This window comes from Orcinus orca, chromosome 1, assembly GCF_937001465.1.
Source record: "Orcinus orca chromosome 1, mOrcOrc1.1, whole genome shotgun sequence".
NCBI lineage: Eukaryota > Metazoa > Chordata > Mammalia > Artiodactyla > Delphinidae > Orcinus > Orcinus orca.
The window spans coordinates 34,959,447-34,987,053 of NC_064559.1; the positions used below are offsets into that span (position 1 = coordinate 34,959,447).

The 27,607-nt window shown below is 55.3% G+C and overlaps 1 protein-coding gene across 19 annotated transcripts in view; it reads left to right on the top strand.

Moving 5' to 3' along the window:
* NFASC (neurofascin) overlaps positions 1–27,607 on the top strand; it is a 189,161-nt gene that overhangs the window by 135,590 nt on the left and 25,964 nt on the right. For 9 of the 19 annotated variants that reach the window (XM_033410440.2, XM_049707375.1, XM_049707361.1 and 6 more), the window contains 18 exons: positions 1,605–1,716; positions 2,156–2,340; positions 3,659–3,790; positions 6,259–6,402; positions 7,063–7,174; positions 7,469–7,635; positions 8,141–8,288; positions 9,519–9,643; positions 10,535–10,579; positions 11,825–11,926; positions 12,217–12,414; positions 13,234–13,304; positions 14,649–14,871; positions 16,849–16,964; positions 18,587–18,791; positions 19,963–20,085; positions 21,150–21,323; positions 23,783–23,797. In XM_033410440.2, coding sequence (XP_033266331.1) covers positions 1,605–1,716; positions 2,156–2,340; positions 3,659–3,790; positions 6,259–6,402; positions 7,063–7,174; positions 7,469–7,635; positions 8,141–8,288; positions 9,519–9,643; positions 10,535–10,579; positions 11,825–11,926; positions 12,217–12,414; positions 13,234–13,304; positions 14,649–14,871; positions 16,849–16,964; positions 18,587–18,791; positions 19,963–20,085; positions 21,150–21,323; positions 23,783–23,797 — 2,397 coding nt within the window. The remainder of the gene's footprint in view (positions 1–1,604; positions 1,717–2,155; positions 2,341–3,658; positions 3,791–6,258; positions 6,403–7,062; positions 7,175–7,468; positions 7,636–8,140; positions 8,289–9,518; positions 9,644–10,534; positions 10,580–11,824; positions 11,927–12,216; positions 12,415–13,233; positions 13,305–14,648; positions 14,872–16,848; positions 16,965–18,586; positions 18,792–19,962; positions 20,086–21,149; positions 21,324–23,782; positions 23,798–27,607) is intronic. The other 10 variants (XM_049707358.1, XM_049707388.1, XM_049707400.1 and 7 more) reach the window with 6 other exon arrangements.

The window sequence follows — 27,607 nt, forward strand, 5'->3', positions numbered from 1 at the left end:
ACTGTTGTATATGTGTGTGCTGGTGGGACAGATGAGCATATCTACAGAGAGAGAGATAACATGGGGTAAATTGTTGCCTTTTTTATCCTCTTCTCCTCTTGAATTTATTCATCCCACAAACACTTACCGAACACTCGATATGTGCCACGTACTGTGCCAGTGGCCTAACTACCTCCACGTTTCATCAGTTCTTCCCCTTGACAAAAGGATAAAATAGATGCCAACTCTACGAAACACACTCCCCTGATGGCTGATGGAGAGAAGCTGGGCGCCCCTAGGACCGGAGCCCCACTGTTCCAGCCAGCCATTAGCTAGCTCAATAAGTCCAGCAACGTCACAGACACAGATCCCCCTGCCACTCTGTCCTCATTCTGCCGGCACCCAGTAACAATACCTGACTCCTGCCGGGAAGAATGCCTCGCTCTCGCTCCAGGCACGTCTGAGGGCTCCCAGCTCCTGGCAACCCTGCCTCCCCTCCAGCTCTCACCTCTCCAGCTGAGTTGAAGACCCATGAAACCCATGGGTAGGCCCAGCTTATATTTATATTTTTAACTCTTCTTGTTTGCAGTCATACACCTTTTGAGCAGGGGTGACTGCTCCAGTTTCCCTTTGCTTTGTGGTTCCTGGTTGCAAAATCCTTGTTCTTCTCCGTCCCATCTTATCCGCTTCCATAGAACTGTGCTCTGAGGGAGAGGTGAGGCTGAGGTAAGGTGGGGTCCACTGCGCTGGGGTGACCCCAGACTTGCATGACCCCTTCCACAGGGAAATAGCCACCCTGACAGCGTCGCTCTGTGTGAGCCATCTGGCTTCCAAAAGCTGTGTGCATGTCATTGATTCCAGACCCCGTGGCTGCTCCAGCCTCGTTGAATTGCAGATCGCCTCTTCCATCTTGGCTGCCCCTTGCCTCTCACCCCTCCCCCAGTCTCTCACATCCAATTAACACCCTCCTCCCCAACCCCCTTCCAGAGTCGTTAGTGAAGAAGCAGAATGGTCTTGGCCCCAAAGTGATTTCCTGTCATCTCTGTTCATTAAATCTCTCCATGTCTTTGCTAAACCATTAATAATACTCCCTGCATCTCTGACTGTTCATCTGAGTCTCTGTGGCTTCATCCCAGCTCCTTGTCTCCAGGGTCCCAAAGAGCAGGTTATCCTGTGGCCCCCAGATGTTCCTTCTCTTTCTTCCACTGCTGCTGAGATGGCCTCCCTGGAGGCCGCCGTGCTGGCCTCTGGATCCCAACACGAGATGCTCGGGGAGTAGACTACTCGCTGCTCAGGCAACTCCTCCCCCGTTCCAGGGCCAGAGAGGCTTACTGAACTGGGAGGGAAGCTGGGCTCCTCTTGGCAGATCCTGTCAGAACGTAGAGCTGCTCACACACATGTGCTGGTGGGGCCGAGGAGCCCTGCGCTTCCTAACACATCTCTCTTAATGATGCCCCGGCCCTTGGGGTGGTCTCAGCGGGGAGGGTCTGGGGCTTGGTGCCTCTGAGGGTAAGGGGGTAAGCAGGAGGGCATGATAACCTTTCTCTATAGCCCGACAGCTCTGGCCTAGCTGGGTCAGCCCTCTGGGCAATAAGCTCACGAGAGCTTGTTCCATCCTGTTTCAGCCCGAGGAGTTGCAGAAAGAACACCCAGCTTCATGTATCCCCAGGGCACTGCAAGCAGTCAGATGGTGCTGCGTGGCATGGACCTCCTGCTGGAGTGCATCGCCTCCGGGGTGTACGTACAGTTTGCACGCCGACTTCTGGTCACCCTCCAGGAGGCTGGGCTGGGGGTTTGTGCATGCTCTGTTCTTGCCACATTTTGGGGGGGCGGGCGTTGTGGCAGTGCGAAAAGTGAGGCGAACAGCTCCTAGTGAGGACGATGCAAATCATAGCCACCTCTGTCCCACTGGCCGCCTCTCGTTTTTAGATAATGAGGAAAGGAGGTGGCTAGGCTTCCTGTATGTGTGTTAGACCGTCTTGTGACCTTAGATAAGTCCCTCAGGCGCCCTGCGGCTGAGCGTCCCCTCTGCATAGGAGGCATCAGCTCTCAGAGGACATGCATCCTCCTGGGCCCGAGTACACTTGAAGGATACCTGGGTGTCCCGGGCTCCGTACAATAATAGCAGATAAGTCCCTTCATGATAAGTCCCTGTTTCTCGCCTGGTCCCTCTTAGCCCAACACCAGACATCGCATGGTACAAGAAAGGTGGGGACCTCCCGTCTGACAAAGCCAAGTTTGAGAACTTTAACAAGGCCCTGCGTATCACCAACGTGTCCGAGGAAGACTCCGGGGAGTATTTCTGCCTGGCCTCCAACAAGATGGGCAGCATCCGGCACACGATCTCGGTGAGAGTAAAGGGTACGTTGTGTGTATTTCTCATTACGATGATTTTGCCAGCCCTACGCTCCGTGGCCACCCTTCCCTCTCAGGGTGGTTGGGGGGCAGGGTGAGTGGGGAAAACGTCCAGCACGCTGATTAGTGGCAATAGTGTCCTGCAGGAATGGTGTCACCCCCAGGGGGGTATGTGTGTGTGTGTGTGTGTGTGTGTGTGTAAAAGGGCAGGGGGAAAGAGGGAGGTGTTAAGGGAGGGAATCTGCCCTGACCATTGCCCAACTCCTCTTTGTGCCTGGGGCTCCCTCAGCAGGTGCGCTTTCTCCTGTGGCCTATCTGGATCACCCAGAACCTTTCTGTCTTTCGTTTCGCAGTCCTGTTCACAGTGTGTTGTCTTAGGCCTGTGCTGTCTGTATACTTGTGTGTGGTTCTCTTTTAAAAATGGGGAGTCATCATGGCCCAAATTATTTTTCAAAAAATCACTTCCCTCCCCCCAAAGCATAGATGGGCCACCTGAGCTGTTGTAGGCAACAGAGCACATGCCTCTGTGGGGGTCCCAGCCACGGGTTGCGAGGGGGGTGCACTAGCCACTTCTCAGTCTGAGTGGTGGGCTGAATGAGGATTGGGGTGATGAGGTCTGAAACCACAGCGCAAGAACTTTCCTAGTACATGCTCAGGTTGACTTGTGACCTTGGTTTCAACACCACGCTCGAACCAGGGGCTCTTAACCCTTATTGGGGTTTCAAGATCTTTGGGACTCTGATCCAAAGGACCCTCTTCTCAAAAAAGTCCATATCCACATATTCACAGAAATTTCCAGAAAATTGGAAGGGGTGGCCGGCTAAGAGCGTCTGCTCTAACCGAAGCTTAGTGTCTAAAAGAATGAATATCAGGCCTTTCCTAAATGGTCTGATCCTGCAGCAACAACCGCAGGAATCCACAGGGCCGAGCCCTGCTACTTGACCACCCTCCCTGGCTCAAGCCCTTGGGTGCACACCACGAGTGCCTGGGGGGCTCTCAACGCATTGTTCGCCCGGTCGTCCCCTGAGGATTCCGATTAGTAGGTCGACGATGGGCCCTGGCACCCATGTTTGTTAACAGCTCTTCAGGGAGCCCCAGTTTAGAACTCTTGTTCTGTGAACTTGAAATAAATCAGTCAGCATCTGTAGTGCCAAGCTGACCAAAGGCAGCCTAGACTGTCATCCTATTGGGATGAGCCCTGGGCAGGTGGCGGGGGCCTGGGGCTGGCACTCGGGGGCTCCTGCCTTCCTAGAGGGGGCCCACTGGTTCCTCTGGCTGGTCCTGTCATCTGACACCCCTGCCTATGCCTGTCCTTGTCTTCCAGCTGCTCCCTACTGGCTGGACGAACCCAAGAACCTTATCCTGGCTCCTGGCGAGGACGGGAGACTGGTGTGTCGAGCCAACGGGAACCCCAAGCCCACCGTCCAGTGGATGGTGAATGGGGAACCTTTGCAATGTGAGTAACGCACTGTTCTCCCACCTGCCTCTGCTCTGTCTCCTGCCAGAGGATGCAGCTCACCATCCCTGAGGGCCAGCCCTGTTGCAGCAGAAGTGAGGGAGCAGCCCATCTCTTCGGACATCTCAGGAGGCGGGAAACCTGCCTCATTTGTGTGTGAGAGAGAACAGAAGGCCTGTGGTTATGTTCCCATGTTTAGGGGATTTCTGCTCCCTGGGCTTTTTTCATAAATTTCTGCCTTCTGCCCTTTACAACTACAGAGCCCAGTTCAAGCGCTAGAGACCTCAGCCTGTATCTCCTGAGAGTATAGGCTCTGAGTGATGGCTGGGGCTCAGGAGGTAGACGAGAGCTCGGTAACTCATTTCCATCGTTTACCCAAGTCCCTCTCTCTGCCGAGGGCAAAATAAGAGGCAGGGTTACGCGACAACATGAAAGATACAGTCAGAAATGAGGGAAAACTTCCCTATGAGAGCAGAGGTGCACAGTGCAGTTACTGAGTGCGCACAGACGTCAGGAAGATTTAGTCCTACCCAGATACCGGAGTGGGTGACTCCAGGGATCCTTCCAGCCAGAGGTCAACTTTTCACATCATTTTCACTCCAGTTGCATTTACTTTTTAAGTGTCCTGTCCTTACTTTCTCTAAGGGGTCAGAGGAAATGCAAACAGTGTTATCAACCCGATGGGGCAAAAAATAGATGGCAAGACCTCAGCGCCTAACTCACAAGCAACAGCTGATAGAAACAGGTGGAGAGGCAGGGAGACAGGTAGAGGAGAACGCACCTTCCTAGACATTTATTGTGTGCCAGGCACTGTGCATTCCCCTTATCTCTTTAACCTCAAACATTAAAGATGAGGAAATGAGGCTCTGCTGGTGCAGGGAATTGCCCGAGGTCACATGGCTGGTGAGTGGGGAAGCTGTGGGCTGCTGTGACAGTGCAATATGTCTACCCTGTCTAGTACTGAGCATCTAGTTATCCCAGGAAATATCCTGCCTCTGGATACGAGCGACACACGGACACGGCCTGCCCTCTGCCCTTCTCCCTGTCCTGGTAGCAGTGTGGGGACAAAGCAAACAAAGGCTCTAAACTTCACAGCACCATTAAATGAATGCAAAGTTCAGGATTTACAGCTGAGCCTTGGCCCAGGGAAAGGTCCCCCGTCACTCAAGGGAGTGACCGGGAGGAAAGCTGGTCTGTGGGAATTGCCGGGCAAGGAGACTTAAAGTTGCTGGCATAGGCTTCCTTTGCGCTTTTTTGCTGAGTGGAGACTCCGGAAAGATGATAAGGATGCTGACCTCGGCTTTGTTCACCTGCTGATTCCCTAGTTCCGGCCTCAGACTTGCTATCTGTGGGGTGGAGCCCACGGGGCCAGACCCTGGGTTCCTCTCTGCCGACTTCTGTGGTAGGTCTGAGTGATCCTGGATGAGTTCCTAGATCACGCAAACCAAGTCATCTGGCTCAGTCCCGAAATCTTACCGAGGAAAGGCACCTTCTGGTGGTGAAAGATGAGAACAGTAGGGATTCTTTACACTTCTAAAAAACTTTTATTTGTACAGCTCATTATCTCATTATCATTCTCTTATCTTAACCTTCCTCAGAGTAGGGGAAAGATGGGAGTAATGCTTCCGCATTTGACAGGTGAAGGAAATGAGGCCCAGAGGAGTTATTGATTTGCCCCGGGTCTTGGAGTGATAACGGGGACAGGTGTGAGACCCCACGGCCACTCCCCAGCCTCTGCTCTCTGCATCCCCAGCCAGTGGTACCAGCAGAACTGCAGCAGGGATTGTCTTCTCAGTGTGCACTCGTCTTGGGAAGATCAGGTAGCTTTGGCAAACGCAGGGACTCATTCAGCTTTCAGCAGACATCGACTTCCGGATTTAACTTTGTGAATGTCTGCAGAGTGCTCTGCTCAGAGGATGGGAAGGTGGTAGGTCCCATCTAGTTGGATATTGCTTTATCCTTTTCAAAACACATTTGAGTATATGCACATTGAATTAAAATAACAACAACGATAATAATCAGTGTGTGCTGAGCCCTCTGCTAATGGCATGCAGAGAATCTCCGGTCATCCTCACAAGAGCCCCACAAGGTGATATGTTAGCCCCATTCAGTTGACAAGGAGACTGAAGTGCAGAGCCATTGAAGAGCGCCGGCAGGTAGTGTGGTTAGAATTCACACCCCTCCTGTTTCCAAAGCCTACGCTGTCAACCACAGCTGCCCAGCTGCTGTGTAGGTTTGACCGGGATTCCTATTCCCATTGGACGGATTGAGAAATAAACTCTAGTGGGCTCAGTGATGGACCCAGGCCACACAGCTAGGCAGTGGTGGGCTGGAAGCTGGGTCTGAGCTGGCCCAGTGCTACTGCCTCCACAGCGCCCCAGTCCTACCAGGGAGTCCTGGCCAGAGTCCCAAGTGCCCTTCGCCCTGCCCTCCCCCTTTCTCACAAGGAGTGTCTTTTCTGACTGTAGCGGCACCACCCAACCCAAACCGTGAGGTGGCCGGGGACACCATCATCTTCCGGGACACCCAGATCAGCAGCAGGGCCGTGTACCAGTGCAACACCTCCAACGAGCACGGCTACCTGCTGGCCAACGCCTTCGTCAGCGTGCTGGGTGAGTGCACCCCTCCCTCCGCTCGCCTGCCTGGACCTTGCCCCCCTCATGGGCACACTTTCTTCTCCAGTGATTGGTCAGGCTGGTGGGGTATGAGGGCGGCAGGATGGGGGAAGCACGGAGACCCAGAATGACATTTGCGGGGAGGGTGGAGGACTTAAAATCCATAGAGCTGGGTGTGCAGACAGAGTTCATTCCATGCGAAAAGTCAGTCTCAGTCCCCTTCCTCCCCTGATGAGAGGAGAGACCGTCTCGTCTCCTTGGTGTGTCCATGTTGACTCTCCCTGGGTTCTCCATGGTCTCGGTGGGAAATAGTCCTGAATATGTTTGTGGCATTCCCAGAGCAGGGAGAGGGCAGTGGGCAGGTGCAGCGAGGAGAAGCCTTGGGGCTGTGGAGGGGCAGGTATAGAAGCTGCTGGAAAACTGGGGGGAACCCTTTGCAAAAGCTGGACTGGATGTAGGGTAGGTGAAGGACAAATGGATAAGCTTCCTCCTTCCTCACCTAATCCTCAGAGGCTTCTTAAAGGTGGGAGGTTGATGGGGGAAGGTACGCTGGTGCTGAGAAAGCTGCTGTGAGGAGAAGGCGCAGAGAGATAAGACTGGTCCACAAAGAGGAAGAGGAAGACTCCCCAGCCAAGGTCAGTTCTCTGGGAATTGCAGACGTGCCGCCTCGGATGCTGTCACCCCGGAACCAGCTCATCAGGGTGATCCTGTACAACCGGACGCGGCTGGACTGCCCGTTCTTTGGGTCTCCCATCCCCACACTCCGATGGTAAGTTCCAGGAGACCAGGCCTCCCCCACGGGGTCCTCTGTCTCGCCTTTCTCATTCCATCTGGCCCATGAGAGGTATTCAGCAAGTCCTGGGAGCCTTAAAGGGTTGAAGCTGGGAGGAGTTGGCAGATCAGCTGGGTCAACCCTCTTATTGTGCAAAGAAAGAAACCGAGGCCCAGAGACTTGCCAAGGCCACCCAGTGGTCGGAGGCAAGACCCACAAGGCTCGGGGCTCCTCCCGCCCCCGGGCTGGTCCTTTCTCAGTATGCTGTGTGTCGTGCCGCTCTGTTGTGAGGTTTAAGAATGGGCAAGGAAGCAACCTGGATGGTGGCAACTACCATGTCTACGAGAACGGCAGTCTGGAAATCAAGATGATCCGCAAAGAGGACCAAGGCATCTACACCTGTGTTGCCACCAACATCCTGGGCAAAGCTGAGAACCAGGTCCGCCTGGAGGTCAAAGGTAAAGGAGAGAGTTGCTAGCTAGAGGGAGGGGTGGGGAGGGCAAGGAAGCCATCTCCTCAAGGTTATCCATGTGTGTCACTCACTTTGAAAATGTGCCACACCTAATGTTTAATACCTAGTGGGACCTCCCTCCCACTAGGAGAGGTCTGTGTGTCCTCTCCGTGGAAGTTTCGTGGCCAGGGCCTCTGGCTGGCCTGGTGTTGCGGGCACTGAGTCATTACCAGCCTGGTCCAAACAGACGTAGGCAGGGACGCCTGTTACCCACACCAGCTCCCCACTACCACCCCAGAAAAGACGTCCTATGTTCCTGAGCCGGAGAGAAAGGATTTGGGGATTGGCTACTCTTTGGGATCCCCCCATACCAGGCGTCCCCTACCATTCATGTAACCGAATCCTATTTCTGCCACTTCCGTGGTCCATCTAACCTGGAGGTCATGCATGTCACACTGTGTGGCCACACGGGCGTGGGGTGGCAGAGACGAGCTCCGGGGGCTTCCCCACAGACCCCACCAGGATCTACCGCATGCCTGAGGACCAGGTCGCCAAAAGGGGCACCACGGTGCAGCTGGAGTGTCGCGTGAAGCACGACCCCTCCCTGAAGCTCACGGTGTACTGGCTGAAGGACGACGAGCCCCTCTACGTCGGGAACAGGTTTCTGCTCCTCCCTCCTTCCTTCCTGCTGCTCCTCTGGGGCGTTTTCTTTTCCTTTGCTCTTGGGGATGCATTGAAGAACATAGGGAACCTGTGTCATGTGTGTCACTGGGGAACTGCTGAGGAGGGCGTGACAGCCTCAGCGACTCCCTCCACATCGGGCGAGACCCCCCTCCCACTGCAGCTTCCCCCCCTCCCCCGTCAGGGCTCTGCTTCTCTCTCCTCCTCCTCCCTCCCTCACTTCTTCTTTTGTCCTCCTCCCTTTATTTTGATCCTTTCCCTTCCTCCTTTTCACAGCCAGGACGCCCTCCCCATCCTCTCAGCCCTGCCTGCAGCGCTCCTGTTCTCCAGCAGAGGGCGCGGTTGGCCGAGCAGACTCTAACCCTTGTGGTTAATGGGGCTCTCCGCCCTTAATGCACCTGGGACCGCTTACCAGGCCCAGGCCTGCCCCACCCATCCATCATCCCAGATTCGGATTTAATTGGAGTTGAGGGAGGGCCCAGGCATAGATAGTGTTTAAAAGTCCCCCCAGGTGTTTGTAACGTGCAGCTAGGGTTAAGAACGGCTGATCGGAGCCTCCCCTCAGGACTCCGTCCATCTCCGGGCAGGTTGAGCATCGGTACCAGCTGTTTCCAGCGATGATCTGGTTTTCTGCAGGGGCGTAGCCTGCGGGGGGATGCAGGCATTCTGACCCTCAGCCATGCTCACAGTCAGCCCTGCTCTTTGGTGCCCTCCTCCCTCTGTGGGAGACAGTACAGAGGAGCCCGGGGCACCTGGGCTGAGCCTGGGCGTCAATCTGGGCTGAAGACAGAGCTGGAAGTACGAGAAGACCTGCCTTTTGGGCGTGGGCCTAACTGTGCCCTAATTCGGGAGGGGAGCACAGCACAGGAAAGGCACAGAGAGCAGACCCAGTGTGGGAACTGAGGACAGTGAATACAGGCCAAGGCCGCTTTGGCTCCACCCACTTTCCTGTCCCCTCCCGCAAGCACCATAAGTGCTCAAGGTGACATGAAGACCCTGCCTCTCTCGAAGCACTGAGGTGGAGCCTCATGTCCCCTAGGAGGGGCTGTGGCAGCCCAGCCCAGACTACAGCACCGCCTCCTCCCTTCTGACCCACCGTCCCCACTTCAGGGAGAAAGCAGCCGGGCAGTGCCCAGCATTCCTGCTGCCTGCCCCCTTCACTGTCACCCTCCTCACCTTCCTCCCAACCCCTCCCCGATACCTTTGCAGGATGAAGAAGGAAGAGGACTCCCTGACCATCTTTGGTGTGGCCGAGCGGGACCAGGGTAGCTACACATGCGTTGCCAGCACCGAGCTGGACCAAGACCTGGCCAAGGCCTACCTGACCGTGCTAGGTAACTGCCGCTGCCCACACTGGCGCTGATCCCCACCCCCTATTTCCCGAGGCCAGAGAAGCGGAGGACGGTTCCAAGGGCAGAGCCCGTGGTCAGCGAGCCAGCCAGGCCTGGTGATCCTCCTGCCAGGCCTGGTGATCCTCCTGCCTTCTGGTTTAAGGGTTAGGAAGCTGCTCCTTTCTGAACAAGCTGTGCTGGACGCCTTACCTCCTGAATGGAACCATTAACTTGCCCAAATCCTCACCTGAAGGGTGCCTGAAGGAGAGAGGGAAATGGACGGGGATTCTCATTGGGATCATTTTTACCAACTTTACAGCTAACTCTAAACCACTAAGTCAATTAAAACAATCCATCCTTGAAGCAAGACTGAACTTTGTGCTTGTCCTTCCAACACCCTCTGCTAGCCTTCCTCTCTGCACCCCTTTCCTGATGGGACTTCACAGGGTGCTGTGCATTTCGGGTGATCCTGTCTTGGCCTGCCCTCGTGTCCAGGCCAGACTGTAAATACTAAGCCATCCCAGACCTGGGGACGTAGCCTCTCCCGTCCGGGGAAGCAAATCACCTCCTCATCTCTGCTGTCTCTGGGCCCCCTATTGCCATAACTCTCAGTGCACTCCTGTCCCTCAGCAGTGTCCCTGCATGGTCGCAGGGAACAGTGGGCCCAGGCACAGTCGTAGCATTGGGACAGGAAGGACCCAGGGTGTCTGCCCCTGGCTGTGGAGGGAGCACAGGCAGGCCTTTGTGAGGGTGGGGCCCTCTCCGTGGAAGTGGGGGAGGGGTGAAGTTGCGCAGGGGCAGCTGTTCAGGCCTTGGCTACCTATTCCCACCCTTCGAGAACACCTTTATCCCCACATAACCTGCTAACCTGGATAACCCATCTTACCTTTGCAGCTGATCAGGCCACTCCAACTAACCGTTTGGCTGCCCTGCCCAAAGGTAATTCATACTAATCCCGGGGACCGTTGCCAAGCACTCGAGGTGTCTGGGAGGGAGGAGTCCAGGAGGAGGAAAGCACTGCCGGACAGGAGTGCTGTGTACAGGCAAGGGGCGGCCTGCCCCGCTCCCTGCCAAATCTGACTCCTCTGAAGAGGCCCACGTCACCTACCCTAGCCCATCACAGCCCGACTCCCGGCTTCCTGCTCCTTTCACAGACTGAGCTCCAAAGTCCGGCTGTCGCTCCCGCGTCCCCAGTCCGTTACTCTGGCCACGCCCACCACTCCCTGGGGGTGGCCTGTTCTCCTCCCCCAGCTTAGCCTCTGAAGTGTATTCAGTCAGGAAACCCACTTGCTTTGAGTTATCTGTAGGCCCATCTGTTTTGCAGCCTTTCACATCTACTATACACCCATTTCCAATCCGCACACATTCGTGTGCAACACACATGAATGTGGGCTCCAGTGACTCACCTTCCAGATCCTTCCAGTAACCAGCCAAAAGGTGGAAATAGCTGGCTCAAGGAGCCAGGATAGGAGAAAAAAAATCACGCCCACCCTCAGCAGTCAGTGGCCAGATGCCTTTATCCCCAGGCCGGGAGGGCACGCACACACACTTAGGAAATCCAGTGAGACTGGAGCCCCAAAGAGGTGCTGCCCCCACCCTTGTTAGGGCCTCTGTCCTGCTGTCCATCACTGAAACTTCTAGACTGAGTCCCTGTCTCCTCCCTGGCCTGGTCCTCCGTCTTTGTCCCCTCTATTCCCTTAACTGGTCTGCCCTGCTCAGCTCTCCAAACACCCCCCGGGCTCCTGCCCCCTCAGAGCCTCGGCACACTGAGTAGAAGTTAATTATGAGAAAATGAGACAAAATCCCAGACTTCTTCACCAGTTTTCCTAAAGGTTGTGAACATGGGTCTAATGCAAACGGCAGCATTTCCCAAATGCTTGCACTCCGAGAACATCCACAGCAATGGGGTGGGTTGGCCCCAGCTCTCCCTGTGCCCTGCATTCCTTGATATTTTGGGGGTGGTGGTGGAATTCAGGGTTCTCTCTTTGTTCTTCCTTGAACCCTGAGGGAAGGGGGCAGTCCCTGTGCTGACCCTCCGGCACAGGCTGGGGTTGGTTCCTGCAGTGGTGACCTCAGCCCGCCAGAGTCCTGTCCGTGGGACAGTGTTCAGGGCTGAGGCCAGCACAGGGACGGGCCGGCTCTAACTCGGGAGGCCTGTGTGGTGTCTTCTCCCTCTGCTGTCAGGACGGCCAGACCGACCCCGGGACCTGGAGCTCACCGACCTGGCCGAGAGGAGCGTGAGACTGACCTGGATTCCGGGGGACGATAACAACAGCCCCATCACAGGTCAGCCGAGGCCCTGCACTACTGTCCAGAAAGGGGGGACGGCAGCCCGGAAGCCGGAGGCCTGGCCCTGGTTTCTGGTCCCACTTCGGCCTCACTTGACGTGTGTCCTGGCCTGTTGACAGAACGCGTGGAGGCCTTGGTTTCCCTTTCTGGGTTTTGGGAAGAATACCAGTGCCTTTGTCTACCCAAGGGAGATTATAAAGACTAATGGAAACCATGAAGGAGTGCTCTTGAGAAAAAACTCACTAACTCAGCTCCCCAAACAGCTCTGTCTTCCTTTGCCCCCTCAGACTACGTTGTCCAGTTTGAAGAGGACCAGTTCCAGCCAGGGGTCTGGCATGACCATTCCAAGTTCCCAGGAAGTGTCAACTCAGCCATCCTCCAGCTGTCCCCCTATGTCAACTACCAGTTCCGGGTCATTGCCATCAATGAGGTGGGCAGCAGCCATCCCAGCCTCCCGTCCGAGCGCTACCGAACCAGTGGAGCACGTGAGTGCTTGAGGGCTAACGGGAGGTGCTGAAGCCAGGTACCCCAAGTTCAGACTGAGTTCCCCCGGTCCCCAGCCACATGAATCTGGGCAAGTTACTTAACCTCTCCAAGGCTCAGCTTCCTCATCTGTGAAACAGAGAATAATAACACCATCTCCATCATGGGGCTGTTGTGAGGATTACGTTCGAAAATGGGATTCGGGTACTTACCGTGATGTGCATATAGCAAGCACACAATAAAAGTTAACTGTCATTTTTATTATTACTAATGTTATGAATAATTCTTGATGCTCTGCTTCAAAGGGAAGAGCTATGGCAAAGATTTGCAGTAGAAATATATAATCTGGGGTTGCACCAGGTTTCTTAACACACTTGGGTAATGAAATGTTTAGATTTCTAAAATCATGCTGGTTCATTGAGGGTGGAGACGCTCCCCAAAAATGTTGAATGCCAGGGTAAACCAGTCTGGCATTAAACATGCTTAGTGGGTAATCCACACAGGGGATAAGCCACATTGAGTTGGCTGTACTGAGCATCTAAAGTGTGGAAAGCCTCATGATAAATGCTGTCTTGTAAGGGATTAAAATTCAAAAGAAATTATCCCTGCTTTGGGGGGTTTAAATCTTAGCTAGGAAGGCACATCAGCCTTATGAGAAAGTGGCAGAGCGAGTTCAGCTGCTTATGGGACAGAGTGTGTTGAGAGACGCTGAGAAAAGACAGAGCGTAGAAGGGAGCAGTCAGGCTGCGGGAGAGAGGCTGCTTACTGTGCCCTGGTAATGCACAGACTGGGGTTGAACTTTGCATCCATTTGGATTCCAGCCCCTGAGTCCAACCCCTCTGATGTGAAGGGAGAGGGGACCAGAAAGAACAACATGGAGATCACGTGGACGGTAAGAGCCCCTCGCAGCCCATCCACGATGGGCTTGCTTGCCTTGCAGCCTGGGAGCCCTCGCCCTTCACACCCCTGTGACTCCAAGGCCGCAGGGTGGCTCAGACTACCTGGCTGGTGCGGGGGCTACTCGTCTCTGCATTGAGCATCCAGAAACCAAACAGGAGAACGTCTAAGAGCAACATTGAAGACGGGAGACAGGAGCAGAGATGACCAAGGAACAGAGACTGTCAGTCTGGCAAAATCAGACAGAGTCCTGCAGGATCAATGGGCTTCTTCAGAAGAGGGAGAAATTTAGATTAGTCTGTAGGAAAGATTTAGCCCAAACACCAGTACCTCGCTTTGGTGTGTTCTGGGGGCCCATCACTGGAGATTGCTGGGAGTGGGGAGAGACCAGCCTCTGAGTGGTCCTCCAGTGCCAGCCATCTGTAAGTCCAGGATGGACAAGGTGACTTAAAAGATGTCCTCCGGGCCAGGATTGAAAAAGCTCATCTTCATCTCGGCTCACTGACCCACATTTTCCAAACCAAAACTGGGATATGTGGCCTCAAAATGACTTTTTTCCAAACCCCTTCCAAGTCTAAGAGATGCAAATTCAGCCACTGAAATATTAACATTTTTGTGCTGTTGACGTGAGTAGTGGAAACAGGGAGATAACAGAGTTTGGAATCACGACCATCCCCGTCTTCGGAGAGCCTGGTATCACAGCAGCCTTGGCAACTGGGCAGAGCCCAGACTTAAGACACCGGGACTCGTCTTGCAGGACCTTGCAAGGGTCGGTTCTTGGTCTACGGCTCTGTATTCCAGGCTCCCAGGGGACTGCTTCCTGGACCAGGCCCTTAGGGAACAAAAACAAGAGTTATGCTCACTCCCAGCTCCAGCCTTTTGGGAAGGACAGGGCAGACATGCAAGGATTAAGTAGGACTGAAATCTGGAATTTTGCGTTCATTGGCAGCACGCATGCTGTGGCTGAACCAAATTCGCCCCTTTCTGACTTTGGAGACATTATGTCACTGTCCACATTTTGTTTTCTGGTTGCTCCATCACAGGAAAGAGTCCTGTCGACAATAAAGCTTTCGCTCCCTGTGCACCTGCCAGGCGGGCTGGCTGTGGAATCAGAGGGACTAGGGCTTGGGTGGAGAATCTGCGCGCTGCTGGCTTCACAGGACTCCAGGCTCTGGGGGGACTCAGAGTGGGGGCCACGGTCTCCCCAGCTCTGCCAGGGGGCTGGCCGCTTTGGGGCACTTTGGGGCAGGGTGCCTGGCACAGAAAGAGTGCGAGCCGTGGGTGGCCTGGGCTCCTCGCCTGCACCCTCTCCACTCCTGCCGTCTCTCTCCCTGCTCAGCCGATGAACGCCACCTCCGCCTTTGGCCCCAACCTGCGCTACATCGTCAAGTGGCGGCGGAGAGAGACCCGAGAGACCTGGAACAATGTCACTGTGTGGGGCTCCCGCTATGTGGTGGGGCAGACCCCTGTCTACGTGCCCTATGAGATCCGAGTCCAGGCAGAAAATGACTTTGGGAAGGGCCCTGAACCAGACACTGTCATCGGTTACTCTGGAGAAGATTGTGAGTACCCTCCCCTGTCCCCACCCAGGACCCTGACGGCTGGGCTGCACAGGCCACCCTCACAGACCAGGAACCTCAGGGTGGGTCGGGGGTCTTCCGAGAGCATCCTGGGAGGACAGCCAGTTCCCAGGGAAGAGAAATCCCCTACAGTGACCTAGAGCAGACAGGCCCCAGGTAATGCCGGGAGCAGAGATGGTATCATCCAAACACTAGTTAGTATCCTAGTCCAATACTCTCACTTTATCGACATGAAAACTGAGGCCCTGCAAGGGAAACCCCTGCCAATATTGCACAATAGCAAATGCCAGGCTTGAAAATAGAACCCAGGCCTTCTGATCTACCTTACTGCCAGGGCTTGCTAGCACCACGGACCATCCGTCCCAACGGGCCATAATTAGGCACCTCCACTGGAAGCAGGGCCACAGGCCAGACTCCTCCCTGGGCTCCCCAGGGGAATCCTTGAGGAAGCAAGGTCCACAGAGCCCCAGACTGGAACCCTCCAGACCAGGCACTGCGACATTCCCAGTGTCGCTCTGAGCCCTTGGAACTGAACATAAAAAGAGAAGTTCTTTGGAGGCTGTCACTGAGTAAATCAACACAATTCTGGGCATATATGTAGAAGTATGTGCCTGGCTTTCCAGATGGTGGTAGCCTCTCTGCCCCCAGCACATCAATCCTGTAGGCTTTTGAGCAAAGCAACAGCGTCGGTGACGCCCCTCCTGGTCAGGGCAATCCATGTCCTGGTGTGTTTGGGTCTGATCCAAGAAGAAATCATGTAGGTGGATGAGGTGACCAGAGGGAAGGGAGGAGAGAGTCTTGGGGAGGAGCAGAGTCACAAGGGCCAATGCTGGGGTCAGGAGTAGGGCCAGTGGGGTTCATAACGGTGAGATGGGAGTAAGTGAGGGTTGGGCGCTTCCCTGGAAGTGATTATGCATTGGACCCACTTGGGAGATAAGTAGACGGGATCAGCAGGCCCTCCGTCTGTCCCACGCCTCATCTGCACGGTGGCAGACACTTCCGGACAGAAGACGGTAGGGACTACTGGAGGGTAAGTATGGAAAAGGCAGCATCTAGCCATGGACTTCACGGACCACCTCACGGCTTCCATCGCATCCGTGTACCCCTGCGGCAGATGCTTTAGAGAGGATGGGGCACACCTGCTTTTGCAGCAGAGTAGAGAAAACGGGGTGAGAACCAGTTATGGGGGAGAGAGGAGTGGCCCTCCCTTTGCAAGTAGTCACAGGATCAGGATCTTCTCCTGAACTTGGTTGGGGTGTCTTTAGTCTGTAGGTAACGTTTCCTGCAGGGCCCTGGCAGAAAATAAATGCCACTCAAAGGGGACTATTTCTAATGTGAGGACAGGGTTAAGAGGGACAGCAGCAAGGTACAGCAAACCAGCTGGCGCGCCAGCAACAGCAGGAGGCTGTTATACCGCTCCGGCCCTGAGGGGCTGGCGGCGGGCGAGTCACCATGGCCAGCGAGGGCTGCCCTTGTGTAGAAGAGTGCACTACTGTCACCCTGCCTCCCCGCAAACGGGCAGCCAGCGGGGTAGATACCATCTTCCCTCTCCTGCCCTGGGAGCTCCTGTTGGGCAGACCCATCTGGAAGCCTGAGAACAGGGGAGCCCCGCTGACACGGTCCAGAGAGGACAAGCCTCCCGGGACCCAAAGCAGGGTGGGGAAGGGTGGCCAATGGGATGGAGGGGCAAACAGAGACTCTGTGTGACGGTTGCACATAATTGCCCTCTAAACGCGTAGGCAGAGCCCTCCACCTGTGCTGCCGCCCTTTTGTCCTGAGCCTCCCCACACTCTTTCAAGTCCAGGCTGGTGGAGGAGGCATGGCCCCTGCCCTCAGGGAGTACCCAGTGTCCAGAGTGGGCTGGAGGTGCAGGCCAGCAGAGAACAAGTCGGAGGGGGCTCCGGAGTCAGGGGCCCAGCCCCGCCTGCATAACCAGCTCTCTGTCCCAACACATTGCAGATCCCAGAGCTGCACCCACTGATGTTAAAATCCGAGTCCTGAACAGCACAGCCATCAGCCTTCAGTGGAACCGCGTCTACTCCGACACGGTCCAGGGCCAGCTCAGAGAGTACCGAGTGAGGAAGCCAGCCCCAAGCCCTGTCTAACCACCCGGCTCGCTAACCAGGGCAAGGGGGTAGCAGATGCGGGTCATAAGATATGTGGAAGGGGTCCCTTGGGATAGCTGTTGGAGCCAGAGTTGGTTCAAGAAGACGATGTCTAGGGTTAGCTGTTCAAAAATACACCCAGAAAAATATATATATACACCCAGATGTATCCTGCACCGGGTATGCTGAGAGATTCTGCTCAGCAGAAAATCATGTGAAGGGTGTTGGGTTTGGGTTGCCCGTACATAGCACATTATGCTTGTAATACATGTGTGTGGACACACATGTATCTTCAGAAGCAGTGTTGGGGCACCGCTGAGCTACACCCCTCCCCTCTCCTAACGGCCCCCGCTGGGCTGCTTGCCTCACCCGGTCTGATTTCATGAAGCCCCAACTAACCGGAAGAGCCACTAGAAGGGTACAAACCCTTCCCTGTTGTCACAGCCAACTCCGATTATCGAGGCCCTTGGCTTCCCCTGGCTACCTCTTCCATCCCTGACGTCTCTCTCTTTGAAAGGGAAGGGAGAGAAAACCCAGGGTATGCAAGGCTCTCCCTGATGAGTAGCTCTTTTTAAAACTTCCTGGGGAGGCTGTAGCCCCGGGGTAACACAGGCTTAGGGGTCATCGAGAGTTGGCTGATGGACAGTTGGGGGCACACAGAGGGAGTCAGTCTCTTCTTGGGAAATGGATTTGGTAGGTAGGGGAAGGAAGGCAAGGTGATATATATGCTTAAATGAGCTCTTCCCCAACTTGCACCCTTAACCTACTTGCCTAGAGATTTTTTTGGCTAAAGCTCCCTTTGGGTCCCCCTCTTAAGTCTGGACTTCCTCCTTACCTTGCCCTTGGGGGCCCCGGGTGATGCTCGTGTGACAGCTGACCTGGGGCTTCTCCTCCACTGCTCATCAGACCCCGTGTCTCAGACTCTCTTGACTGTACCTGTGACACTACCGCCTTGCACAGGCCGTCCCATCCCATCCGAGCTCTTGCCACCCCACAGCCCGGTCTCCCATTGGCTTGGACGTGTCACTATCCTAAAGGTCTTTAAACAGTATTAAAAGGAACCATTTGACTTCAATGGATTAAATCAACCCTTTCTTATATTCAGACTTCCGGGGGTAACCTGCTGCTTTTCAACTCCTGCCCGCTGCCAATCTAAACCATACTAAATCTAACTCAAGGTGATGCGGTCTTTGAGCACGGAAAAGAGCTTTCCGTGCCTGGACCCTTGGCTCAAATTTGTGGTTCTGGCACGGACTCCCTGAGCAACCTATTCCCAGCTTGGAAAGAAGTCTCAAGACGGAGCCGCTCAGCTGTAAGTTGGGCTGACTTGCCTGTTCCCCAGAGAGGCGACATGGCTCAGAAAATGATTGAAACCAAAAACTCTCATTTTGTTTGACATCAGTCCCCACTCACTAGTGGCTAATGTATGGGGACTGTCAGGACACCCCCAGCCCTCTGTGGGCCGGACGAGGTCGTCGGGGGTTTGGAGCCTGTGACCAGCAAAGGGAACACCGGTCACCACGAGCACCACCACTAACAACTAACCTGGCCCTGCCTGGCCGAACCCTCACCGGCCTGCCTCTGTCCTGAAGGCCTACTACTGGAGGGAGAGCAGCTTGTTGAAGAACCTGTGGGTGTCTCAGAAGAGGCAGCAAGCCGGCTTCCCCGGCGACCGCCTCCGTGGCGTGGTGTCCCGCCTCTTCCCCTACAGTAACTACAAGCTGGAGATGGCTGTGGTCAATGGGCGAGGCGATGGGCCTCGCAGTGAGACCAAGGAGTTCACCACCCCGGAAGGAGGTAGGTCCGGCCGCAGCTCCCTGGGTAGGGCAGGACGAGGGTGGCGCAGCCAGGTGGCCCTGAGCGGCTCCAGCGTGGCTTGGCCTGGACCACACAAACTGACCTTTGCCTGACCTCAAGGAGGGATGACCTGCGAGCTGAGCAGCTCCGGCCGTGCTCATGGAGCACCGTCACCAAGGCGGCTGCCCTGACGGGAGATTGTACATCAAGACGAGACTGTGCTGGCTGCTGACATGATTCCAGACGGGATGTGCACACGGACTCCCGAGGGCACTGCGGGAGCTGGGGCTGCCTGCCCACCACCTCCTGAGGGAGCTCAGGCACCTTGACCCCAAGAGGCACCTGGTTGGTTTGCCGTACCCGAGGACCTTCACTCTTGTTACACCACTGTAGTCAAGAGACTGCCCCGCGGTGGGTGGCCCGGTCCTGGGAGGCAGACACCTGCCGAGGTCCCGGCGCATCTCCTGTTCCTGCCAGCCCTCTTGAACCAGCTGGGCGGTGGCTTTGCCCTCTCCTGTTTCTCCTTTCTCCCTTCTTAACTATTATTTTCCCCATTCTTCTCTTCCTCCTTTGTCCTCTCCTCTGTTCTCCCCTCTTGTTTCTTTACTCCTGTCTCCCCTCCTCGTCTGGTTTTCATCACCAGCCTCTCCCCATTGCTCGTGCTCTTGGCACCATCCACATGTTCCATCGTGGGTTTCTCTCTCTTCATCCCCGAACCCGGCGTTTTCAGCCCAGAGGCCAGGGCCTGACGCTTGGACCCAGCGGTGAGAATCCTTGTCTGAGGATTGGGAACTGCAGGCTCTATTACCAAACGGCTAAAACTGGTTCCCTGCCTGGGAATGCCTGCCCACCTTGGAGGTTTCTTTGCAGGATCAGAGCCTAACATGTGTTGAATCCAGGATAGTTGCTAAAGGAGAACTTGACTGACTTCTTCCCCATGTAAACCGAGTCCGAGCCGTGCTTGTCCTAGATCTGGGGAAACGCCATCCTGGATGGGGCGATGGGCGCTGGCCACCTCGTAGTTCTCTGGGTTCTGGCTTAACAGCGATCCAGCACGGGGGTTGCCCAGAGGTCAATGCCTTCATACTTGTGCTTTGTTTTTTGTGTTTTCTTCATCTTGCCCACCCCTCTTCTCTCCCCCATCTCCCCCACTCTCTCCTCCTTCCCCAAGTACCCAGTGCCCCCAGGCGTTTCCGAGTCCGGCAGCCCAACCTGGAGACAATCAACCTGGAATGGGATCATCCAGAACACCCCAATGGGATCCTGACTGGATACACTCTCAAATACGTGGCCTGTACGTTCTGCCCTCAGAAACCCCATTCTCAACACTTTCCCTAAGGAATCAAGGTAGAAAGCCTGTGGGTACAGAGGTCGTTGTGGAGGGATAGAGGGGCCAGGGAAAAAGTTTCCTGTAGGGTTAGGGGAGGCAAGTGAGACCCAGTCCCTGCTCTTCTGACACACCTCCTCCTGCAGGGAGCTTCCAGTCGGCCCAGTGAGACAAAGGGGACTTCCGGTTTGATGAGGGATTCAACCCCTGCCCTCAGGAATCTTAGAGTCTCTAACACCTACAAGTCTAGGAGAGAAGTTTCCTTACCTGATGGACCTTCCATCCGATGGGCGGATAGTACGTGCATAGGAATCCAGGGGACACCTTAATAAGGTGCCATTTATGGTAAGGCAGCTGTATGTAGAGCTGCCATGGAATTGGGAGTGGCTCAGTCAGGAGCCTGGGTCTGGACGACCTCACCTAAAGCGTTCAGCATCACCAGGCAGGGACAGGAGTGTCATGCATTTGAAAAACTTTAAGTCTCCTAAAGTGGGTGACGGTGTGCCTCAATGTGAAGCTCAAAGGACAGGTACTGTGCCGTTGAGGATTTTAATAGCCAACTGTGTGCGTGGTCCTGAATCCATCTCTGGACCTGACCTTCCCCCTTTGAGGTATTTGACAAAGGAGGCCTTTTACAAAGGAGGCATTAGCAATGAAAAGCTCTAGTGGTTTTGCCCTAGTTCTGTTTGAAAGGAAAAAAGGAACTTCAAGTTCTGTTCTTGTTGAAAAGGCTCGAGGATTAAAAATTGAATCTTTCCGAATCAGCCGCATAACTTTGCACTGAGCTGGCGATAATGAGATCAGTGGAAAAGTGTTACCCTGGTGCGTCATCAAAGAGCCGGAAAGGAGTTCTTGCACAGCCCTCGGCCTTTGAATCACCTCCCTCCCCTGAGTCCTTAAGATCATGGGCAGGTTTCACGGGTTCCCTTCCGAGCAGAGTCGGGAAGGCTTCGTCCTTCCAGCTGCAGATCATATAACCCATCATGGTCAATGTTGCTAAAGTTCAATTCCACTTACCTGTCTCTCCCCAGTTAATGGAACCAAAGTAGGAAAGCAGATAGTGGAAAACTTCTCTCCCAATCAGACCAAGTTCACGATGCAAAGAGCAGACCCCGTGTCGCGCTACCGCTTTTCCCTCAGTGCCAGGACGCAGGTGGGCTCTGGGGAAGCAGTCACAGAGGAGTCACCAGCACCCCCGAATGAAGGTAGGTGCACTGCGGCAGCCTCGGGGCGAATGGTCCCGGGGAATTCAGATGCCTAGAGAAACACTCACTCGGCCTCTGGCCTCCCCGGCCTCCTGGGATGGAGAGGCTGCAGGCCCTCGAGGCCTCCAGAGGAGGGAGCCACCCTGTGTGCTGAGAGGTAGGTACCGGCGATGTATCTGGAAAACACATCTTCTTACTGATGCAGTCAGACCTGGCTCCCGACTTGGCCTTAGCTTACTCAGCTACTTAACATCTGTGATCTTTCCTTCTGGTGGGGGAATAGGGAAGAGAGTGTGAATCGTAGCTGAGTTGAGGGGATGAGAGAAAGCATGCTGGAAGTAACTGTGCTCACGAACTCCAAAGAGCAGTGAAGATGCTCGCCTAGTGAGGGAGGCAGCAGTACAATGGAGACCGCCCCGTGAGGGATCTGGGGGTGCCCCTTCTTCTCTCGAGGATGCGTGGCGCCGAGAAGAGAGGGGAACAGCTGTGACTGAAGCTAATTGCCGGGATCATGAGTAGAGCAGGAGGTGTAGTCCCTGTAGTCCCTCCTTGCCGCCTGAATTGAGGGAGTTGTCAGGCTGAGGAGAGGAAAGGGGGTTTCGAAACAGCCATTTGCGAAACCAGCTCCACAGAGAGCACGTGAGTTCCTCTCCTGGGTTCTGGCATCTAGCAGCGTCGCACCCCGCCCCAGAGCTGCACCTGCCTGAGAACTCCACTAGAGGGGGCTCCAGGCCCATCTGCACACGTTCTGGCTTCCAGGAACCTCTCGGGCAGGCGAGCCGCTAGAAGCCTCGATATTGGCAGATCCCCTATGACAGCGGGTGGAGGCTCTGCCTCTCCAGAGGCACCATGGTCTCTTCAAAGGCCATTTCTCGAGCACCCACAACATGAGGTGCCAGACGCTGTACCCAAAACAAGGGCTGTAAAGCTAATAAGCTCACACAGTCAAGAAGGAGGGACATCCACAGGAATATCTAATTGTAATTCACCATGAGCTGTGCATGTCTAGATGGCAGAAGTGCAGTGGCTGTGCAGGGGAGGGGGGTTGATTCTACAAGGGAAGACTTCAAAGAAGGGGTGATGTGATTAGGAATCCTTGAAGCTGACAACAGGTTATCCTGTCTAGTGCTTTCCCCAGAAGGCTGAGGTCCGGTGGCCTGACCCTGGCCTGATTGGACCTCCTGAGCAGCGGTACCCCTAACCCAGGAGAGGAGCAGTGCTTCCAGGCCCTGCTGCCCCTGCTGCCTTACCCCAGGCTCCCAGTGCAGCTTCATAAGCAGCCCTGCATCCCTCCCCAGGCCCCACTTCCCTGGCCAGTAGGCCAGCACTGAAGCAGAGAGGAGAGGGGGCAGGCAGAATGTAGAGAAAGGCTGACAGTGCTTTGTCTCTACCTCTCTGCTCTTGTAAACCAGGAGTGAGCTACACAGTAAGCTCTCCTCCTAGCGTACCCTTCCAATCTCCTGGGGACCTGGGCAATTTATTAGGGCTGGGGGACTTTGGGTAAGTGGTTAATATATGCCTGTTACCAAAGGCCAGGCCAGGGATGATGCACTTCCTTGATTACTTAATTCTGTAAGGAGATACATAAAGAGAGCTTCTTCTCCCTCCCCGTCTCCCCCCCCATTACAGAACATCAGATAAACAAAGCCCCGTTACCTGGCCCCAGTGACCACCCCAGGGAAGGATCTTCAGCTCCAGGGGACAGGAGAACAAAGAGAGACTTTCTTCTCAACCTAGGGGCTTGCGGCAAATTCAGGAATTCCTTTTAGGGCTCTCAGTCCCCAGCTGAGTTTCTTCCTTCATATAATACAACGGGGCAGCAGGACAGCAGGACAGCAGGACAGTGGCTCCGGGTTCCAGTCCATCACACGCCCCAGCCTTCCGAGGCTGAGCTGGTGTGGGGAGCGTTCAGCCAGCCAAATGCGCTCCCTCTCACCCACCCCCCACCCCAGCACTGTTCAGCGCCTGCCCCTGGGGATGAAGGAACCATCCTTTTGACAGGCGTTGATGTCCTCCTAAACCACCTGTACCTTATGCCTTCAGTTCCTGGCGTCACTGAGGGTTACCCAGACTCCTTCACCCCAGCCCAGCTAGGAAAGGACACACCCTTCGAGAAAGACCTGGGAATACAGCACTCGAGGTGGACTGTTTCTGCTGCCACCTCTTAGCTGTCCTTGAGTAGAGGCAGAAACGAGTATATTAGAAAGGTTTCCAGGACCCAGGAAAGTTTTCCGTAGGAACGTGCCAGACCCCAGTGGAGTTGAACATGATCCCCGAACACCAGGTGGCATCCTCAGGGCCGTGACCAGCACTTGGCCATACCGTCTGGGTCAGATTTGAGCCAGAACCTTCTCTGTCCTGTGATTGCTTGTCTTGTGGTTTCACCTGTGCTGTTTTCTCTTCCCTCTCGTTCTTTCGCCCTCTCCCTCTCTGGCTATCTTGGGCGCTGTGTTCTGAAGCTGCTCCAACCGCAGGTACCGTACCAGCAGCGGAGGTAATGGGCATGGCATGGGGCGATTCAGGTGGAGTCCAGCCCAGCCAGAGCGGAGAAGGAGGGAGAGGCTTGGGGTGAAAGCATGCTCCACCCTTTCAGTGGTTGGGAAGCCAGACTCTCCAGGAGGATGTATGTGGAGGATGGGACCAGAGGAGATCAAACACGTTCTCCTCCCTTCGCTAGAGAAGGAGGTTGGCTTAGAAGGGGCCCCACATGCATAGGCTGCAGACCTGTTCTCTGGAGCTGCAGCTTTCTCTGAAGCTGAGTGATTACTCCCCCTGAGTCACCTGGGGCCTTGCCCAGGCTTGACATCTCAGAGCACAGAGAAAGGGTCCACAGCCTTTGGGTGGCCAGCTGCGCCCTAGAAGGAGTGGGGGCAGCTGGCTCCTGTCTCCTGGTCAGGCTGCCATCCCCTGAAAGGGTGGCCTGTGGGGGAGCATGCCGTGCATGCTGGCCTTGCATGCTGCATGGGGCCTGGCACCAGCTCTGCCACCCACCATGGCTAGTCAGTGAGAACGAGTCTGCATGTCCCAGGATGGGGCCGGGTGCCCCAGGACCTGGAGTCTCAGTGGACACCATGCACTGATGGCCCACACACCCCTCAGAAACCCAGCTTCTCAGAGTCTTGGGTGTTAAGAACAGTCTCCACTCTTGGGGTCTGGGAGGTGGACGCACAGTGAGGAGTTGGGCAGGCAAGTCTGGAGCAGGAGATGACCTGCTAGCCAAGGCCCTTGTCTCAAGTCCTCATGTTGTGGGTTTGAGGAACATCACCACCGAAGGCCGGTCCTCAAGCTGGAGGAACTAGGCAGGGGCCTCAGGGTGCCTTCCGCTGCCCTCCTTTGAGGCAGAACCAAGGCTATAGGGCAAGGGTTTGCCAGAGCCTTCTCAGGCTCTAGGCAGCAGGGAGAGCCGAGAGCCAGGTGAGGAACTGGAGGGTTGGCTTAGGAAGAGGACGCCACCTTACCCGGTTTGGTTCCCCTCCACCTTCACTCATTTACCGCCCCCCGCCCCGCTATTTTAGGTTGATTCTGTTTCTGTTGCGCACCCTGCTTCCTTTGTTTGCGTTTGCTCCACCAGTCAGATCTGGGTGGTGCACTGCCATCATCCTTCCCACCCCCAGTCCTCTCCATCCCCCCCCGCCCCCAAATAACCCAGGCCTGCAGGGGCCAGTGCCTCCCCACCTCTGCTGGGATGTGAGGCAGAGAGGTGTCCTGGGCCTGGAAACCGGGAGAAAGCCATCCTTGCAGTCTGGGAGTGGCCCTAACTTTCTGATTCAAGTTTGCATAAGGGTTTCCCCTGGGACTATTATAGCAGGTGCTCAGGGCAGCCGAAGCGACTTAGTGGAGATGGAAGGGGAGATGCAGGGAGGGTACCACATGAATCACCTAGACGCTCTTTGGTCAAGCAGCTCGCAGTCCACCTTCCCCATTCTGGCACCCAGGACCCAAAGCAAGTGGATCTGGTCGCGGGGAGTATGCTTTGCTCAGTGGGCATCCGTGCCAGTCTGTGCTGCCCCTCTCGTGTGTGGCAGGTATGAGGGGGATGGATGTAATTCCAAACACCCCACTTCCTACTTCTCGCTTAGGAAAGATCCAAGCTCACCCTGGTGTGCAGAGGCTGCCAGGGCCTCCGTCCATCGGTCAGATGTGTTTCCTAGGCTCCAGCTTCCATGTGACATGGTGGTAGAGGCACAACGCGCATCTTGGTAAATGAGCTGTGCTGGTAACATCAGCCGTTCCCAGCCTTAAATGCATAAGAACCTCCTGCACAGTCTGCAGGTGCGAGGTGATGGCGCTCAGGTTCTATACTGGTGACGCGGGCCTGGAGTCCAGCCCGCTGCTCCCTTCCCTCTCATCTTCTCCAAACGTGGGCATTCTCCCCCGCAGACTGATCTGTTCCTATCTCACCCGGTAAAGGTAATCCCTGTCATGCACCCCCATCTGCAGTCTCTTAGGGTTGCTGCCCATCTGTCCTGGCCATCTGTGATTTGGCCAGGGTGGTCCGTGCACCAGGTGGACATGTTTGGACTGAACCCTCCACCTTGGAATGTCTGGAAACTGCTGTCCTTGTCTTTGACTCGGCTCAGATCTGCCAGTGTTTGGTGGGCAGCTCCAGGGCAGGTTCTGGGCAACGAAAAATGAGTAAGAGACGTGTTGTCTTAATTTTCTCCATCTCCTGCGTGGTGTCGCCCAAAACTCTGGTGGAAAACCCTTGGCCATAGCTGGGGTGCCTTCCAGTGTGCATTAGGTAAGCCGTTAGGTTGACACTGCCTTCAGGTGGGGGTCCTGTGCTTCCAGCTCCAGGCCCACTGTGGCGCCCCATTACTCTCGGTCGCCAGGCTGGTGGTCTCCACTGGGCAGTGACCAGGGTGGTTCTCCAGCCCATAGTTCCTGCTGTGGCTGAAGATGACCCCCTAGCCCTGCAACGAGTCTGTCCAGCCTGTGGGCCACTCTGACTGTAAGCCCCGCTTCTGGTCCTTATTCCCCGTTTATCTGCTACCCCCACCCCGCCCCAGGGGTTGAAATCATCTGAATCCCCTTAGACCTGAGCGCTGGACAGTTTCCCATGGAAAACCTGCCCTCCCCTCCCACCTATAACAACTCACTCACCTGACCTTTCTGTCCCTTCCCTCAGAGCCTTGCCTTCTTACCTCTGCCCTCCCAGTCTCTATGGCCCTGTCCAACCCTGGGACAATAGACACAGCTAATGAGTAGGCCAGAGAGGATGCTGATTTACCAGCTGGGACCTCAGCCAGCCCAGAAGGTGTCTTCTCCGCTGTGCCTCCAGTGCCGGGGACCCTCTGGGAGGACGCCTGGAAGCGCCTCCTTTCCTCCCACCCCCTTCTGGTCCCCTCTCGCTAATACCTGATTGTTTCTGCTGAGCTGAAGGATAAGCATCTAGGTAGCCATCATCAAAGAAAACCCTTCCTCCTGTCACAGTTGGCAGAGGCAGGGGAGGAGAGTGTGGAAGCATCCTCAGTCATTGCTCATTCTTGTCTCTGCCCAGCAGGGCCCAGGAAGAAACTCGCTCCAGCCTAGCCTCTCTCAGCATCTCTGTTTCTAGGGCTGCTCGCTGGAGCGCCCGGGTAAGCGTGTGGGCCTGGCTGTAGGCCCTGTGTGACCATGAGTGTGTGTACCTGCTTGTATGAGGACCAGGGCCCACGTGAGAGTGTGAATAGCTTCCGGGGGCCGGGAAATGCAGCACCACTGTGCACATAAGAAGGGAAGCCCACGTCTCTGCACTGCACAGAGTGGGATGATTTAACTTTAAAGGCATTTTCAGTGTTTTGATGACGCCTTTTAAATAGTCATAGCAAAGGGGAACCTTGTGAACATTGCAGTTGCCAGAAATTATTAGAAAATACACTATTGATAAGGAGCCAGAGCAGAGCAGTCCTATCCAGATGGACAAAATAGCTTCTCAGGGTTCCTTCCGGCAGCTCAGAACAGCAGGAAAAGCCCATGTGTGTTCCGTGGCCACGGGAGCTGCCAGGCATCAGGCCTGAGAGGGAGCTCACCTTTGCCTTGTGATCTCTCAGGCCCTTGTGTGTGTGTGTGTGTGTGTGTGTGTGTGTGTGTCTTGGTGGGTGGGATAGGCGAATTCCTGCAGGCTGAGCTCTTACAGCGCCGAGCTTGCATTCCAGGCCTGGGGCCACCTTGGACTGAAATACCTCCTTGAATACTGACTGTGAGAGGGAGAGTTTTTCCCACCGCACGTTCCCCTCCCCCCACCCCTTCCTGATGTCTGCGAGTTGACTGGGGTTTGGGGAATATAGCGCAGTCTGCCTTCA